This window comes from Acipenser ruthenus, chromosome 24 (genome assembly GCF_902713425.1).
Source record: "Acipenser ruthenus chromosome 24, fAciRut3.2 maternal haplotype, whole genome shotgun sequence".
Taxonomy (NCBI): Eukaryota; Metazoa; Chordata; class Actinopteri; order Acipenseriformes; family Acipenseridae; genus Acipenser; species Acipenser ruthenus.
The window spans coordinates 14,445,564-14,464,522 of record NC_081212.1 but is presented as its reverse complement, the minus strand read 5'-3'; the positions used below and the strand labels follow the sequence as shown (position 1 = coordinate 14,464,522).

At 43.8% G+C, this 18,959-nt stretch overlaps 1 protein-coding gene across 4 annotated transcripts in view; it reads left to right on the top strand.

Annotated features, from left to right (window-relative positions):
- The first annotated feature begins 3,930 nt into the window (after window positions 1-3,930).
- The window catches only part of LOC117429240 (protein mono-ADP-ribosyltransferase PARP6), a 50,402-nt gene continuing 35,373 nt past the window's right edge, over window positions 3,931-18,959 (top strand). Inside the window, exons 1-8 of one of the 4 annotated variants that reach the window (XM_058998416.1) lie at window positions 3,931-4,258; window positions 6,701-6,859; window positions 10,733-10,892; window positions 13,371-13,465; window positions 14,070-14,130; window positions 15,022-15,112; window positions 16,368-16,434; window positions 18,189-18,338. In XM_058998416.1, the coding sequence (XP_058854399.1) occupies window positions 10,782-10,892; window positions 13,371-13,465; window positions 14,070-14,130; window positions 15,022-15,112; window positions 16,368-16,434; window positions 18,189-18,338 (575 nt within the window). In that variant the 5' untranslated portion in view covers window positions 3,931-4,258; window positions 6,701-6,859; window positions 10,733-10,781. Of the gene's footprint in view, window positions 4,259-6,696; window positions 6,860-10,732; window positions 10,893-13,370; window positions 13,466-14,069; window positions 14,131-15,021; window positions 15,113-16,367; window positions 16,435-18,188; window positions 18,339-18,959 lie in introns of all 4 variants that reach the window. The other 3 variants (XM_058998417.1, XM_058998415.1, XM_058998418.1) reach the window with 3 other exon arrangements.

Sequence of the window (18,959 nt, the reverse complement as noted above, 5' to 3'; positions counted from 1 at the left end):
AGTTTAGTTAAGCCAGCAGCCATAGACGGCAGGTATTCCTTTAGACATCTGTGGAAAGCCTCATCTGACTGCCTTTTCTGGAGCTGCATGCTCATTAATCTGTCAGATTAGAGCTATCAAGGGTAAATGCTGATTAGGGACACAGATACAGAGCAGCCAACTCTGCCAAACTGCAATTCATGTTGTTTCAATACTTTATAATATCTACCTTTTGCTTAATATTGCATGCCTTACCTGTCCTTTTATATTATATAAAATCACAAGCTTCCTTCAGAAGGGAACAAAGTTACAATTGCACACTCACTAATGGTGCTTCGTCAAACCACCTCACTTCAGAAACAGTGGCTGAAAAAGTATATTCGGTACTGAGCTGCTCATAATAGGATATTAAACAGGGAAGATGTGAAATATTAAAGGGGCAGCAGTGTGGAGTAGTGGTTAGGGCTCTGGACTCTTGACCGGAGGGTTGTGGGTTCAATCCCCAGTGGGGGACACTGCTGTTGTACCCTTGAGCAAGGTACTTTACCTAGATTGCTCCAGTAAAAACCGAACTGTATAAATGGGGAATTGTATGTAAAATAATGTGATATCTGTATAATGTGAAATAATGTATAATGTGATATCTTGTAACAATTGTAAGTCGCCCTGGATAAGGGCGTCTGCTAAGAAATAAATAATAATAAAGAGAAAGCCCACGACTGCACATCCAATCAGTGTAGAAACCTTTGCAAACATGTGCTTTCATTATAAATTATGATGGTCCATATTTTTTTGAATGGGGGAAAAAACACCTTGAGAGGGAATAAGAGGACTTGAAATATATAACTTTGCTGTTTAATTTCAGTTTTGTAAAATTTAAAGGTGTTTTTACCTCTTTCAAAACACAGGAGTTAAAGACTGGAGTAAATGTTCTGAAAACAGCCTGATATCTGTTACTGCACAATGTTACAGAAACCTCTGCTTACAGGCTTGTCTTCAGATACTTTCATTGTCATTTCACATGGAGAATGACATTGTCCCCACCACTTCAGTGCTGCCTCTCCTGCCAGGTACCAACCAGCTGCTTCCACGAATGACTGACATGCTTTGCAGCCAGTAAGATGCTTTGACCCTGAAGATACTGCCCTAGTGAAACGACCTAGGAAGTGAAGCAGTAACAGATTTCCTGGAAGGCAAGCACTCTGAGACCATTCTTTTATCTGTAGTACCAGATGTCATTTTTAAAAATGAAAATACATATTTGCACCTAGTAGGAGCTAGGTGGAGGATGCACGGACAGCCTCCTGATTGGGGGGGGGGGGGGGGGGGGTTGTTTAAGTAGAGCCTGCAAGCTGCTCTGGGTGGAGCGTGCTTGAGTGTATAGGAGTGTATTGGGGGTGTACAGAGAAGTGCTGTCCAGCTGTTGTGTGATCTTGAAATGCACCTAATAAAGAACTGCTGTTTGGAACTGCATACTGCTTCTCTTGCATACTCTTGATTATAGCAGGTTCGCTACAATATATTAGCAGATGATGTTGTTAAAAGAAGGTGCTCACATTAAAAAATGGAAGTAAAGTACGAGATATTACCTTTAAAATGAGCACAATTGCTCAAGTGAGCCTACATAGGATTTGATACCTATGGGGAAAATAAGAAAATTTCCAGAAAGCTTTTGATAAAGTCCCGCATAAAAGATTAATTCTCAAACTGAACGCAGTAGGGATTCAAGGAAATGCATGCACATGGATTAGGGAGTGGTTAACATGTAGAAAACAAAATGTACTGATTAGAGGAGAAACCTCAAAATGGAGTGAGGTAACCAGTGGTGTACAACAGGGATCAGTATTAGGTCCTCTGCTATTCCTAATCTACATTAATGATTTAAATTCAGGTATAGTAAGCAAACTCGTTAAATTTGCAGACGACACAAAAATAGGAGGAGTGGCAAACACTGTTGCAGCAGCAAAGGTCATTCAAAATGATCTAGACAGCATTCAGAACTGGGCAGAAACATGGCAAATGAAATTTAATAGAGAAAAGTGTAAAGTATTGCATGCAGGCAAAAAAAATGTGCATTATAAATATCATATGGGAGATAGTGAAATTGAAGAAGGGAACTATGAAAAAGACCTAGGAGTTTATGTTGACTCAGAAATGTCTTCATCTAGACAATGTGGGGAAGCTATAAAAAAGGTCAACAAGATGCTCGGATAAATTGTGAGAAGTATTGAATTTAAATCAAGGGAAGTAATACAATGCATTAGTAAGACCTCACCTAGATTATTGTGTTCAGTTCTGGTCACCTTGTTACAAAAAGGATATTGCTGCTCTAGAAAGAGTGCAAAGAAGAGCAACCAAAATTATCCCGGGTTTAAAAGGCATGTCGTATGCAGACAGGCTAAAAGAATTGAATCTATTCAGTTTTGAACAAAGAAGACTACGCGGCCATCTGATTCAAACATTCAAAATCCTAAAAGGTATAGACAATGTCGACCCAGGGGACTTTTTTTGACCTGAAAAAAGAAACAAGGACCAGGGGTCACAAATGGAGATTAGATAAAGGGGCATTCAGAACAGAAAATAGGAGGCACTTTTTTACACAGAGAATTGTGAGGGTCTGGAACCAACTCCCCAGTAATGTTGTTGAAGCTGACACCCTGGGATCCTTCAAGAAGCTGCTTGATGAGATTCTGGGATCAATAAGCTACTAACAACCAAACGAGCAAGATGGGCTGAATGGCCTCCTCTCGTTTGTAAACTTTCTTATGTTCTTATGTTCTTAAGAATGTGACAAGAGGCAAGTTCAATGATAGTGCCATTAAAAGTGAAACAACTTCCATGGTAAATATTTCTTTTTTGTCCATCACTTGTTGGCAAAATTCCCATCTTCCAGACCCTTGTCCTTAAAGGTTAGCTGTGTGAATGTCACTGTGTTTCTTTGGAGTCTGTTCACTGATTCCTCCAGCCTCGTCAGTAAGCAGTGTGTATGCATTCCTGAAGGGCTCCCTGTCCTGCAGATCTGCTTCTGATTCTCATACAGTACACTGCAGCAGCACGAGAGAACAAGCAGTGTGCCAAGCCTGTTCTAGAGCAGGTGCAGTCAGCCTGACAACATTCAGGAAACGTGTACATTACACTTGGAATATAATAGCAAAGACAGGTGTTTCTGCAAATGCATTCCAGCTGCTTTGTCTAACAGTGTATTAGTGCAGAGCTGCACAAAATGGAGCTCTGCAACAAAACCCAGCACCACAGAAAACAATGATCTAAAAAGAGGACTAGATAGCAGCAACTACACTGAGCCCTGTAGCAAAACCCAGCACTACAGAAAAACATGAGATAGCAGCAACTACACTGAGCCCTGTAGCAAAACCTAGCACTACAGAAAAACATGAGATAGCAGCAACTACACTGAGCCCTGCAACAAAACCCAGCTCTACAGAAAAACATGAGATAGCAGGAACTACACTGAGCCCTATAGCAAAACCCAGCTCTACAGAAAAACATGAGATAGCAGGAACTACACTGAGCCCTGCAACAAAACAGAAAAGTAGTTTTCTGCTCATGTAACACAAAGTATGTTTTAATATGCTGAATTCTTCTACTTGCTTCTACCCAAGACCAGACCATGCAGTCCTTTAAAAGTCATTGCAACCCTTTAAAGAGAGATGCAGTGGAGCTGAATGAGCTATACATGGCTCAGGATACTGACTGTATGGCTACTGCAGTTCTAACACTAGGAAGGGTCCTCTTCATGATTTAAACAACAGTGTTATTAGATGTGCTGCAGTTTCATTGAATAGACCCTGAGGTTTTTAAGATGTTATATTTTATATATAGTGTTTACTTTATTATTTGAATTGAACTTCTGTTATTTTAGTAACAGCTACTGCATAAACCGTTCAATAAATTCCCCTTGATACAAACCTCTAATATGAATACCCCTTTTTAAAAACCCTCTCATCCTCTCCTCTCAGCTCTGCTCTCTCCAGTCTACAGGCTCTGTCAGCTGGAAGTCACGTGACCAGGAGCCTAGCCACACTGAGCATGTGCACACCAGGCTGTGTTGTCAGGCAAAATAAGAAGGCAGAAGGACTGGAGATCTGCGATAGATAAAACACTGCGCAAGCTAGCGAGAGAGAGAGAGAGAGAGAGAGAGAGAGAGAGAAATATCCCTGCTTCTGGAGAAGAGTAGTTGAACAAAGCAAGGTGCTAGGTCTTGGTGATTGAAGAATAAACACAGACAATCTCCTCTATTCATCTGGCACCTTCTGAGTTGGTAAGTGTGGGATGGGGAGAGGATGCCTGCTTTGTCGTCCATTGATGATGATCCATAGGTGAGCCAGGAAGGCAGATCCCTGAATAAAGAGGTGTGCCTGGGCCTACCTTCATTGGAAGAGAAGGGAGATGAAGAGCAGGGACGATTGGAAATGCAGCTCGTTGTTTATTTGTAGAATGGGAGGGTCTGTGCAGCAATAGTTATTTTTTTAATGGAGTGTTTACCAAACAACAGGATTTTATATTTATTTTCATTTTGCGTTACTATTGCAAGACTGGAGAGTTGTATTGTGCTGCAACAAAATGGCTGGGTTTATTCGCACAAGCAGGAATTGAGCTGTCACATGTAATTGTGTCCCGGGGCTTGAGGAGGTAAGTGGGTGCTTACTGACAACACACTGGGGTGAAATTCCAGGGGGGACTGGACAGCAGGGGGGTGAGAATCGGAGCTCACACCGAACAGGGACTTTGTGTTGAATCAGAGGAGTCAAACACTGCTATCAGGGATGAAGCTGGCATGCAAAGAACCTAGCAGGGCTAGAACACCAGCCAGCTATCAGAGACTCCGGATACCTGCATGGAATGGCAGATCAGCACCATAGCTCGTGGTCAGGTTTAGTCGAATGGCTGTACCTGAATAAACAGATTGGATTAGCAATATACAGTCACACTTGTATTATGAATAGACTGACCACCTATATACACAGTGTTGGTTAGTATATATATTTATCTACATGTTCTGAATATTTGACTTCTTGCCCATCTCTTCTCCTATTGCACTGTATGTCTGTTTTGTATAATTGTCAATGTCCGGGGCAACTTTGATCATTTTTCACCACCACCAATAAAGTCCTCCTTTAACCACAGCTTCTGAAAAGTCTCCTATTAGCACAACTATCATTTCTGTCCCCAAATAAGGCAACTGTGCCTTAGTAAATGGAACACCTCGACACAAAGTCATAGTAGTAGAGGGTCATTGTTCAAGCCACCTGTTTTTATTTTTTTATTCCCCATTCAAGAGTCTTTTCAGAAGCAGAAGCAGAACCATAGCAATATAAACAAACTACAGATAATAATAATGAAATATCTTGAAAATGGGGATGGGAAGAAATAAGTGTATGTAAAGCCACCCTCTATAGGCAGCACTTTGATATTGCCCATTGAGGCTTGGTGGTTTTTGATATTGTTTCTTACATTAACATAGCTCCATGTTGATGTGTAGATTGTTTTGGGGTTCACAAATGCGCTTCAATGATAACAAACCTGTTTAATTGGGATATATTTCCACACAGACACTCACAGCAGGAGGGGTCTGGTTCTCTTTTTCTAATTTGCGCTATAACAAATAAAATAAAAAAAAACATTCCGTTTAAATCACTTCTTTAAAAAGAAAAGCATTTTATTCATTGAATACTTCATGCTAATAACCCTGTTTTGAGTTTTGTTTAAGATTTTAACAGCGTACACTGAATTCCACTTTATTTGTATTGTCAACACCAGCTGTGCTAACATAGCGTTAAACCGCAACACAATTTAATTAATTCTTTTCAGTACAATATTATATGAATGCCAGTAAGGTTTGAAATGAGACTGTTGCTAGTTTCATTGAAATAAATGGGCTAAGAATGTTTTCTGAAGAGGCACAATATTTCAGCCTGAAATTGGCAAGCCAAGTGTGAGAGACTGGGCAGGTCAGACACGATGCAGTGTGCGTTTATATAACATCTTACAGAGCCAGCATATCTAAATTCAGTGATGTGTCAAAACAATGAGGTGACCCACTTTCAACAGGTATTATATATACTGTAGCACTGAGATACCAGGACTGGGGTTCCATCACTTAGGAAACTGAACTCGATTTGGCATGGCCTGGTCCTGTTCTGGGATTGCTCTAACTGGGATACTGGTCTTCTGCACTGATGTGGTGCTGATGTGTCAGTATTGGCAAGAAGACTCGAAAAAGTAAAAGTAAGCATTGAACTAACCCATAATCTGTGAATCATCGCACAGGACTTGAAAGGTTATTAATAGGTGCATCAAACTGATAGCTCATCCTAAGTGTCTGTAGGAAGCTAGGATTGTTTGATAAAGGTTTGGTGAAGGCTGGGGCAAATCCAGGACATTTCAATGTGGTGATGATAAGCAATGTGGACATTAAGAGCAGTGATATTGAGCGGTTTTGACTGTACTGTAATACTTAATCCAGGCACACACAGAGGATAGTAACTGGTGCTGACAGCGTCTCAACCAATACGTTTATCTTGGGTCTAGGATGAGGACACAGGTGTTCCTGTGTCAATGCATTTTCTTATATTCATCCACTGAGTCCTCCTACCATCTTCCATTGTTTCTGCCTTCTGAATTCACTGTCAGCCTTTGTACTGTGCTGCTGATAGTATTTATTTATAGGACTCTCTTTTCTCATGTTAATTGACTAAGGCAGTTGCTGTGAAGCAGAGGTTGCCACGGAAACAGCAAAGACTGGAGCCTAGCATCTGATGTGAGGCCTGCAAATTTCCTGGATTGCTGTCCTACTCTTCACCCATTGTAGCCGGAATGGACGGGAGCAGCCTAGTCCTGTCTCAGCAACACCTATGAAATGGTAAGCATGGGGACCAGGTTCTGTTTATGTAAAATGGTCATTTACAGTTTTGTAACTTGTTGTTTACCAATGGTTTGTTTGTGGATGAGGATGTTATTAAGGGCAGTGAATGCTTGTGTTTCAAAATGGTCCATAAAGACAACCATCTAAAATGGAACCAAGCCTACCTTCATTTTTGTATTTTTTTTTTTTTTTGTAAACCGAATATTCAGATTTAAATGCAACACATTAGATTACAATTGGCTGCTGGCTTTGTGTACCTTTGAAATAACCTGTTGTGCAGTAAGTCAGTCAGTGGACTAGCTCCAATCAGAGCAAGTGCCCTACAGCATAGGAAATTGTAGATAGGTACCAGTATCACCCAATTTTTGCTTCATAAAGTCAAATGAAACCTGCTGAATAATGTTACGTTAACATATTTAATTACATACCACTTTGTTGTTCTCCATATAATTAACAAAAACTGACAAAAATTGAAAAATGTAATATTTTGAAATCTAACATGAAATACTGTACTACTAAAATGGCTTCCAGTAGCCAAAAAAGGCTGTATTGTGCCCTGCCATTAGTGGTACCTTAACCCACACATAGAACCCAATCTGAGCACCAGTTACACTGAACCAAACCTGGAATGAAAGCCAAGCCCATTGATTAACACTTCCAGTCCCAGGCTCTGACTTCATTTTTATACTATAATCGCTATACACTTCAGGCTAGATTCGCAAAGCTCTTTACTCCAGATTTTCACTTTCAGAAAGGAAAAACGCACCCAGTGAAGTAAAAAACCCAGAGATAAAAAAAAACTCTTAAAAAGTAACCTGATGTGGGCATACAGATGTCAGTTATCATTTCCTATTTGTCACCACATCCTTGTGACTTTCTAAAGCCCCCTGTGGGTTCAGTAGAGCTCTCTGCAGAGCAGAGCTCTCTGAATCGTTTGTAACCCTCAAGCACAGCTCTCTGAATTGTGTGTAACCTCCAAGCAGAACTCTCAGAATCATGTGTATCTTTTAAGCGCAGCTCTCTGAATCATGTGTAACCCTCAAACAGAGCTCTCTGAATCATGTGTAATCCTCAGGCAGAGCTCTCAGAATCACATGTAACCTCTAAGCACAGCTCTCTGAATCATGTGTAACCCTCAAACAGAGCTCTCTGAATCATGTGTAATCCTCAGGCAGAGCTCTCTGAATCATGTGTAACCCTCAAACAGAGCTCTCCGAATCACGTGTAACCCTCAAGCAGAGCTCTCCGAATCACGTGTAACCCTCAAGCAGAGCTCTCTGAATCACGTGTAACCCTCAAGCAGAGCTCTCAGAATCACGTGTAACCCTCAAGCAGAGCTCTTAGAATCATGTGTAACCCTCAAGCAGAGCTCTCTGAATCACGTGTAACCCTCAAGCAGAGCTCTCAGAATCACGTGTAACCCTCAAGCAGAGCTCTTAGAATCATGTGTATCCCTCAAGCAGAGCTCTCAGAATCACGTAACCCTCAAGCAGAGCTCTCAGAATCACGTGTAACCCTCAAGCAGAGCTCTCAGAATCACGTGTAACCCTCAAGCAGAGCTCTCTGAATCATGTGTAACCCTCAAGCAGAGCTCTTAGAATCATGTGTATCCCTCAAGCAGAGCTCTCAGAATCACGTGTAACCCTCAAGCAGAGCTCTCTGAATCATGTGTAACCCTCAAGCAGAGCTCTCAGAATCACGTGTAACCCTAAAGCAGAGCTCTTAGAATCATGTGTATCCCTCAAGCAGAGCTCTCAGAATCACGTAACCCTCAAGCAGAGCTCTCAGAATCACGTGTAACCCTCAAGCAGAGCTCTCAGAATCACGTGTAACCCTCAAGCAGAGCTCTCTGAATCATGTGTAACCCTCAAGCAGAGCTCTTAGAATCATGTGTATCCCTCAAGCAGAGCTCTCAGAATCACGTGTAACCCTCAAGCAGAGCTCTCAGAATCACGTGTAACCCTCAAGCAGAGCTCTCAGAATCACGTGTAACCCTCAAGCAGAGCTCTTAGAATCATGTGTATCCCTCAAGCAGAGCTCTCAGAATCACGTAACCCTCAAGCAGAGCTCTCAGAATCACGAGTAACCCTGAAGCAGAGCTCTCAGAATCACAAGTAACCCTCAAGCAGAGCTCTCAGAATCACGAGTAACCCTGAAGCAGAGCTCTCAGAATCACGAGTAACCCTCAAGCAGAGCTCTCAGAATCACGTGTAACCCTCAAGCAGAGCTCTTTGAATCACGTGTAACCCTCAAGCACAGCTCTCTGAATCATGTGTAACCCTCAAACAGAGCTCTCTGAATCATGTGTAATCCTCAGGCAGAGCTCTCTGAAACACGTGTAACCCTCAAGCAGAGCTCTCAGAATCATGTGTAACCCTCAAACAGAGCTCTCCGAATCACGTGTAACCCTCAAGCAGAGCTCTCCGAATCACATGTAACCCTCAAGCAGAGCTCTCAGAATCACGTGTAACCCTCAAGCAGAGCTCTCTGAATCACGTGTAACCCTCAAGCAGAGCTCTCTGAATCACGTGTAATCCTCAAGCAGAGCTCTCAGAATCACATGTAATCCTCAAGCAGAGCTCTCTGAATCACGTGTAACCCTCAAGCAGAGCTCTCAGAATCACGTATAATCCTCAAGCATAGCTCTCAGAATCACGTGTAACCCTCAAGCAGAGCTCGCTGAATCACGTGTAACCCTCAAGCAGAGCTCTCAGAATCACGTGTAATCCTCAAGCAGAGCTCTCAGAATCACATATAACCCTCAAGCAGAGCCCTCTGAATCACATGTAACCTCAAAGCAGAGCTCTCTGAATCACGTGTAACCTCCAAGCATAGCTCTCCGAATCACGTGTAACCCTCAAGCAGAGCTCTCAGAATCACGTGTAACCCTCAAGCAGAGCTCTCAGAATCACGAGTAACCCTCAAGCAGAGCTCTCAGAATCACGAGTAACCCTCAAGCAGAGCTCTCAGAATCACGAGTAACCCTCAAGCAGAGCTCTCAGAATCACGAGTAACCCTCAAGCAGAGCTCTCTGAATCACGTGTAATCCTCAAGCAGAGCTCTCAGAATCACGTGTAACCTCCAGGTACACCAGAGTGGAACCGTTAACCTGCCCCCACCCACAACACTGGAGTTCTTGAAAAGTCACGAGAATGTAATGACTGAACAAAAAACAAGTGAATCTAAACAAAAAGAAAACATTTGTTAACTGTTCATATTTCAAACTCATACCCATGTTTCTTGCATGTTTTGGACTAAGTAATTGTTTTTTCCTTTCTGAAAAAGGCTAGGTGCTCAAAGCTATTTACTTCCAAATCGTCATATATATATATATATATATATATATATATATATATATATATATATATATATATATATATATATATATATGTATAAATTGAGATAGTAAAAATGCACTCAATAAAGAGACTTTTAGGGGCTGTGAGTGCATTTAGGGACTGTGAGTAGCCTGAAGTTGCTTCTTGTTTTAGTATTGCTGTGTGGAATGATGAAACTCCAAGGACGGGTCACTTCTGGAGGCAGCTCTGATAAAAGTTCCCCACAGTAAAAGCACAGCAAAGTGTAACAAAGCACAGTAAAAAGCATTGTACCGCCCTGAGAGGTATGGGAAAGAATATTTAAAAAAACAGCAAAACTAAATGCTCAGTATAAACATGGAAAAAAACACGAGAAAACTGTCAATGCACTGTGGTAAACTTTTATAAGAAACTGCTTAATCCCAACCTTTCTAACTGAACTTCAATTCCTGTCAGACTGAACCCTGAAGCAGGACAGGGCTCTGTTGGTTTGCTTGACTCTTTCCTCAGTAGTGTACAAACCTCTCCCCTGTTGTAACCCTTTCTCCTGCAGATTGAGTGCCGCAGGTTAATGTGAGGGTGTTGGCTTGCTCGCATTCTCAATGCTGAGGCTATCCTGTCAATCTCTATGTCTGCAGGACATTAAAGGCCAGTACTGGACCGACGAGGATTCCGATGGAGACAATGACTCGGAGTTCCTGTACGGAATCCAGGTAGAGCCCTCAGCACTTCAATCCATGAGCTTGCTGGAGCAAACAAAATCATTCCTAAACCTGACCTGCTGTCACTGCATTCACTATCCCTGTCTAATAAACCTGACCTGCTGTAACTGCATTCACTATCCCTGTCTAATAAACCTGACCTGCTGCTACTGCAGTGTTGGCTTCACTTCCTGTGAGCTGTGTTCACAGGGAGCAGTGTTGGCCTCATTGCATGTGTGCTGTGTTCATGGGGAGCAGTGTTGGCCTCACTGCCTGTGTGCTGTGTTCATGGGGAGCAGTGTTAGCTTCACTTCCTGTGAGTTGTGTTCACAGGGAGCAGTGTTGGCATTACTCACTGCCTGTGCGCTGTGTTCATGGGGAGCAGTGTTGGCCTCAATGCCTGTGTGCTGTGTTCACAAGGAGCAGTGTTGGCCTCACTACATGTGTGCTGTGTTCATGGGGAGCAGCGTTGGCCTCACTGCCTTTGCGCTGTGTTCATAGGGAGCAGTGTTGGCTTCACTGCCTGTGTGCTGTGTTTGCAGGGGAGCAGTGTTGGCCTCACTGCCTGTGTGCTGTGTTCATGGGGAGCAGTGTTGGTCTCACTGCCTGTGCGCTGTGTTCATGGGGAGCAGTGTTGGCCTCACTTCCTGTGTGCTTTGTTCACAGGGAGCAGTGCTGGTCTCACTGCCTGTGCGCTGTGTTCATGGGGAGCAGTGTTGGCCTCACTTCCTGTGCCCTGTGTTCACAGGGAGCAGTGCTGGTCTCACTGCCTGTGCGCTGTGTTCATGGGGAGCAGTGTTGGCCTCACTGCCTGTGAGCTGTGTTCACAGGGAGCAGTGCTGGCCTCACTGCCTGTGCGCTGTGTTCATGGGGAGCAGTGTTGGCCTCACTTCCTGTGCCCTGTGTTCACAGGGAGCAGTGTTGGCCTCACTGCCTGTGTGCTGTGTTCACAGGGAGCAGTATTGGCCTCACTGCCTGTGCGCTGTGTTCATGGGGAGCAGTGTTAGCTTCATTGCCTGTGCCCTGTGTTCACAGGGAGCAGTGTTGGCCTCACTGCCTGTGCCCTGTGTTCACAGGGAGCAGTATTGGCCTCACTGCCTGTGTGCTGTGTTCATGGGGAGCAGTTTTGGCCTCACTGCCTGTGTGCTGTGTTCATGGGGAGCAGTGTTAGCTTCATTGCCTGTGCCCTGTGTTCACAGGGAGCAGTGTTGGCCTCACTGCCTGTGTGCTGTGTTCACAGGGGAGCAGTGTTGGCCTCACTGCCCGTTTGCTGTGTTCACAGGGAGCAGTGTTGGCATCACTGCCTGTGTGCTGTGTTCACGGGGAGCAGTGTTGGCCTCACTGCCTGTGTGCTGTGTTCATGGGGAGCAGTGTTGGCCTCACTCACTGCCTGTGTGCTGTGTTCACAGGGAGCAGTTTTGGCCTCACTGCCTGTGTGCTGTGTTCACGGGGAGCAGTGTTGGCCTTGCTGCATGTGCGCTGTGTTCATGGAGAGCAGTTTTGGCCTCACTGCCTGTGTGCTGTGTTCACGGGGAGCAGTGTTGGCCTCACTCACTGCCTGTGTGCTGTGTTCACAGGGAGCAGTTTTGGCCTCACTGCCTGTGTGCTGTGTTCATGGGGAGCAGTGTTGGCCTCACTGCCTGTGCCCTGTGTTCACGGGGAGCAGTGTTGGCTTCACTGCCTGTGTGCTGTGTTCACGGGGAGCAGTGTTGGCCTCACTCACTGCCTGTGTGCTGTGTTCATGGGGAGCAGTGTTGGCCTCACTGCATGTGTGCTGTGTTCACAGGGAGCAGTTTTGGCCTCACTGCCTGTGTGCTGTGTTCACGGGGAGCAGTGTTGGCCTCACTCACTGCCTGTGTGCTGTGTTCACAGGGAGCAGTGTTGGCATCACTGCCTGTGTGCTGTGTTCACGGGGAGCAGTGTTGGCCTCACTCACTGCCTGTGTGCTGTGTTCACAGGGAGCAGTTTTGGCCTCACTGCCTGTGTGCTGTGTTCATGGGGAGCAGTGTTGGCCTCACTGCCTGTGCCCTATGTTCATGGGGAGCAGTGTTGGCTTCACTGCCTGTGTGCTGTGTTCATGGGGAGCAGTGTTGGGCTCACTGCCTGTGTGCTGTGTTCATGGGGAGCAGTGTTGGCCTCACTGCCTGTGCGCTGTGTTCATGGGGAGCAGTGTTGGCCTCACTGCCTGTGTGCTGTGTTCACAGGGAGCAGTGCTGGTCTCACTGCCTGTGCACTGTGTTCACAGGGAGCAGTGTTGGGCTCACTGCCTGTGTGCTGTGTTCACAGGGAGCAGTATTGGCCTCACTGCCTGTGTGCTGTGTTTGTAGGGGAGCAGTGTTGGCCTCACTGCCTGTGTGCTGTTTTCACAGGGAGCAGTGTTGGCCTCACTGCCCGTGTGCTGTGTTCACAGGGAGCAGTGTTGGCCTCACTGCCTGTCCTGTGTTTGCAGGGAGCAGTGTTGGCCTCATTGCCTGTGTGCTGTGTTCATAGGGGAGCTGTGCTGCAGACCTGTACAGACATCCCCAGCTGGACGCGGACATCGAGGCCGTGAAGGAGATCTACACTGACACTGCCCTCTCTGTCAGGTGAGAGGCGACACTGGACAAATTAACAAGGGCTTTATAGAAACTCTTTTTATTGCCAAACACTGGCATACTGTGTGCTGAGAATGGTATCACATTGAATGTTGTGCCAGTCATGCCTTAGAATAGTGATCCACAGTAAAAGCACAGCAGTTTAATAAAGTATAGTGAAGCATAAGTAAGCATTGTAAAGCCTAACGGTATAGTAAAACATATTAAAAACATGTCCAACCAGGGTAAACTATGGACAATGTATACTGCAGTATAACCGTGGCATCAGGAAAACTGATACATTAATGTGCACATTTACTGTGGGAAACTTTTCTAAGGGTGGTAGTCACCTTTCACACCTGTTTTTGGCTGTAAAATGCTGAACACATTTCTCACCCAGTCATTCTAAAAGCTTTTTGTCACAATATAACAGGAGCCAATGATTAGACTGCTAATGATAATCAAGCCTGGGTCATCAGTCCTTTATTAAGTGTCTCTGAAACTATGCTATGAAATGATTGAAACATGTTGAAAAGTTCTAGGTAGTTTGGTACTGACTGTCTCTTGGGAAGGTGCTGAATTTATTGTGCGTTTTCTACACCATTTTCACCGATAGGGAGTATGGAACCATTGACGATGTGGACATCGACCTGCAAATTAACATCAGTTTCCTGGATGTAAGTAGACCTGCAGGACAGGGCTGTCTGTCTGTCTGTCTGTCTGTCTGTCTGTCTGTCTGTCTGTCTATCTATCTATCTATCTATCTATCTATCTATCTATCTATCTATCTATCTGTCTGTCTGTCTGTCTGTCTATCTATCTATCTATCTATCTATCTATCTATATATCTATCTATCTATCTATCTATCTATCTGTTTATCTGTCTCTACCTATTTATCCATTCACTTGTCTGTCTGTCTATATTTCTTTCTGTCCCTTTGTCGTTGTCTTTCTTTCTGTCTGTCTGTTTATCTGTCTGTCTATCTGTCTATATATCAATCTATGTATCTATCTATCGATCGATCTATATATCTATCTGTCTGTCTGTCTCTACCTATTTACCCATTCACTTGTCTGTCTGTCTGTATTTCTTTCTGTCCCTTTGTCATTGTGTCTTTCTGCCTGTCTGTATGTCTGCCCGTCAGTACTGATGTTAATACACATCCTGCCGACTATAGCAAACTACAGCTACAATGCTCACACTGCTGGGATATCGCTCCATCAGTTCTCCCTGCCTCCCTCATTATTTCTCTATCAGACTTCCTTATTAAATAAATCTTGGACATTCTGAGTCCAGTGAATTAGTCAAGGGTCCTTACACAGTACTGTACCTGTACAGTTTCCTTTCAGCCTATCCTGACTGTGAATTTAGGAGTTACTGAGGTGTGAAATCACAATGCGCACTCTGGCTTGTAATGCCCTGCCTTTGTGAGCGGCTGTCTGCATATATTGTTCATGCATTGTCTGTCTGTCTCAATGTGTGCCTGCTCTGCTGAGGATCCCTAATGTTTTTGTTCTTGATCTTCATTTCGCCTCCAAATCTGTGACTGTCTGTCTCTTCTCCTCAGGAGGAGGTGGCGACTGCATGGAAGGTGATTAGAACGGAACCAATCATTGTGCGCCTTCGTTTCTCTCTGTCCCAGTACCTCGATGGACCAGGTAAGCAAGGGCAGCTGCAGTGGACTCCATCCACTCAACAGGACTGTGAAAAATAGGATTCTTTAATATCTATTTTTCTTTTAGAATTGTGGAACACACCTTTTTTTTAAAAATGTTAATGCTACTTTTTCAATGATAGCTCTAAAGCAGTGGTTTTCCCCCTGTGGTAGGTGTACCAGTGCTGGCACGTGACAGGCTTGCAACTGGTACACACCGGCAGTTGTTCTTTATGACGATATGATTCCTCAACCACAATACTCCCTCAATCATAATGTATCAGTCTGTGTATCACTGAATCACAGAGAATGAGAAATGATGATGAGCGGTATTTGTTGTGAACTTTCAAAGTTCCTGATGGGGAACCATAGCAGCCGCTCTGTGTTGGTGATTGTGTGAACTCATGTCAAGTGATGTCGTCCCATTTTCAGTGAGAAAACCGGTTGTAATGCGTTCAGTCTCTGTTTTACAACAGCCGTTTAAGATTGCACATGGTTACTGGTACACCTGGTGCTCCCTGCTGGAAACCACTGCTCAAAATTTTCTATCTAATATACCCTTTGTATACATGCAACGTGTGCTTCTCTGGGTTTTGAGCTATATCTGTCTTCATCTGGCTTTGAATTTGTTTTGGGCTGGAGAATTGAAAGGCCGTTTTGTCTCATGATTTGAGTAGAAGGAGGTTTCAGTCCAGTAAGAATTTTCAGACAAGCTCACAGTCAGATAAAACAATTAGAAATGCAATGGCATTTGTGAACCTCTTTAAACAAGATTTCAAATTGACAGAGGCTGAATCTTAGCAGTTGATAGATGTTTCAAAGCTAGATCAGCAGTAAAGAATGCCTAGGGTGTAGCCAGGCTAGTGCAGCGTTCTCCACACATGTCTGGAGGAGAGTGATGAAGACAGTTCAGTGCAGAGCAGTGTGCTGATATGATTAACCAGGGTCTCTGAGCTCATCTCTTGTGTTTGAATTGCAGTGTGCTGATATGATTAACCAGGGTCTCTGAGCTCATCTCTTGTGTTTGAATTGCAGTGTGCTGATATGATTAACCAGGGTCTCTGAGCTCATCTCTTGTGTTTGAATTGCAGTGTGCTGATATGATTAACCAGGGTCTCTGAGCTCATCTCTTGTGTTTGAATTGCAGTGTGCTGATATGATTAACCAGGGTCTCTGAGCTCATCTCTTGTGTTTGAATTGCAGTGTGCTGATATGATTAATCAGGGTCTCTGAGCTCATCTCTTGTGTTTGAATTGCAGAGCCATCAGTGGAAGTGTTCCAGCCATCCAACAAGGAGGGATTCAGTTTGGGGCTGCAGTTGAAAAAGTAACCAAGTCTATCGCGTTATTTAAAGTAGTTGTAGCCAACAAAATTATGCACTTCCATTGGTTACATTATGTGCAGTTTGTATAGAAACAAATGTTATAGGTAACATGTGGTTTCTGTTTAAAACATGATATCGGTACTACTTTTGGTTAAAGGAAGTTCTCAGTTTCATTGCCTTTCTTCAGGTCATCTGTTACACTTGCACTTCCTTTTCACCTCAGCAGTGTCTTCTGAGTGAAAGTATGTTACTGGCTGAAAGCATGTCAGTCATAAGAGGAGACAGCTGGTTGAGTGTGGCAATGTGCCCCGCCCCTGTGTGCATTTGTGTGTTATATGTTGTATGTTGCGTGTGTTAATGTGGGTGTATAGATCTGGCTGCACGGGATATAAATGGGTGTGTGCAGCACAAGTTATTTAAAATGCATAATTGTATTTAGGCACGGGATTGCACATCACTTCACGTGCATTTAAAGTATATAATATGTGAGCACGAGGTTGCACATAATTAATTCACGTGCTGGGATTCAAGTGAATAATTAATTAGTAATTGAATCCCAGCACAACAGTATATATAGATGCATGTTTCATTCACTCAGGGTTGGGTGTTCGGTGAGTAGTGAACGGGAGAGAGAGGAGGAGAATTAAAGTTAAATAAAAAGATAACAATTGCTATTGCATGCTGGTAGGACCAGCACGATACTTGTTTGTTTATTTAAACTCACCGTGTTTGTGTGTCTGTCTGTGCACCATTTGTTAAGTGTTAGTCCGTTTTGTTTGTCTATTTATTTTGGCCTCAAGTGCCGTGTCCTGTGTTTTGTTTTGTTCAAACCTTTTATTTTACAATAAAATGGCGCAAGCAAGCGCATTTACCATTTCATCCACCGTCTGTCTGTGTACTCCTTTCTGGTCTGACGTAACCACTAGAGCCTGCTTGTCACATTGAGTTATGACAGGAAATAAGTAATTGACATCTAACTAAAAGCATGGCTTGCAAACAGAGATTTCTTTAACTAAATGTAGTACCAGCTATCCTGTTTTCAAATAAAAACACGCAAACCATGTGTTTCTTTTAAAACTGCACACTTGAGGCCTGTATAACGAATGGAAGTGCACAGCAGGTACGGTTTGGGATTTATTTAGTGAGCTACAGAACTTCAAAGAAAGAGATAGTTGTGTTAATCGAGGGAATAGTGCTAATTTGAAGAGCTGATACTGTTGATCAGATTAACTGTTATAAGATCTGGCTTTCAAGACCTCAGAAGGTTCTTCAGATGTAAATGGGCATTTTAAAAAAAATGTGCTGTAAGTTACATTTGCGTATCAGAAGAATTATTAATCACCGGGAAGAAATCAACCAAGCACTGTGAAAGATCTGTCAGAATTCCGGTACATTTTATTTTGTATAGAGATGTCTTGCTGTGCATGGAGCAGATGAGACAGATGTAAAGTTAAAAAAGACAGCTCTCTTTGTGTTTAATAGTACTTCCTGAGCAGTCTTCATTTTTATTATTTCTATTTTTTTGTCTGAGTAGTAGATTGTAATGGCTTTGGTTCTCCTAGGAACACATCAGTATTGTTCTATTCATGATGATCTAATATGATACCAGATAGCATTTAAAAAGTAAAAGAGTAAATGTTTGTAGTGACATTTGCTTCTTCCAGGTACTGTCGCTAGACCCCTTCCAGCTAATCCAGGGGTAGGGCTCACTGTGAGTGGGCTGCTCTGGTTGGTAACGCCACTTCTCTTCCTGCAGGATCCTGGGCATGTTCACCTCTCAGCAGTGGAAGCACCTGAGCAATGATTTCCTGAAGAGCCAGCAGGAGAAGAGGCACAGCTGGTTCAAGGCAGGGGGCACCATCAAGAAGTTCAGAGCCGGACTCAGTATATTCTCCCCCATCCCAAAGTGAGTAGCTGCCACCCAGCCCTCTCCATCCCCAACACCCCGGTTAAACCTGGAATCTTGTTGAGCCAACAGGAATTAAGCCTAAATATGTGGAATTGTATAAACTCACCATAAAGCCTGTAGTGGCCACGCTTTTGAGCCTTATTGCGCTTCCTGGACTAGAGAAGCGTGTGTATGTACACCTCAAACTCCTTCGTGCCGGCACTGTGCTTGTAGTTTATGATCTGCATGGCTGGATATTTGGAATGTCTTTCAGGTATTGAGCCAGAATTCAGTTGATTTTTAGTACCCTGTTGTATTCCTGTTTAGCGTGTGACTTTTTCATACCATTATTTACTCTGAACTAACTCTCTCTCTCCTTCTCTCCCCACCACTACCCTTCTCCCTCCCCTCCTCCTCCCCCTTACCCCCTCTCTTTGTAATCTGTATCTCTCTCTTTCTATCCCCTCCCCCTCTATCTCCTCCCACTCCCCTCCCCTTCTCTCTTCCTCCCCTCCCTATCTCGTGCCCTTTCCCCTCATCTCTCTCCCCCTCTCTCTCCCCCTCTCCCCCCACTCTTTCTCCCTCTCTCCCCTCCATATCTCACACCCTTTCCCTCTCACCTGTCTCCCCCTCTCTCCC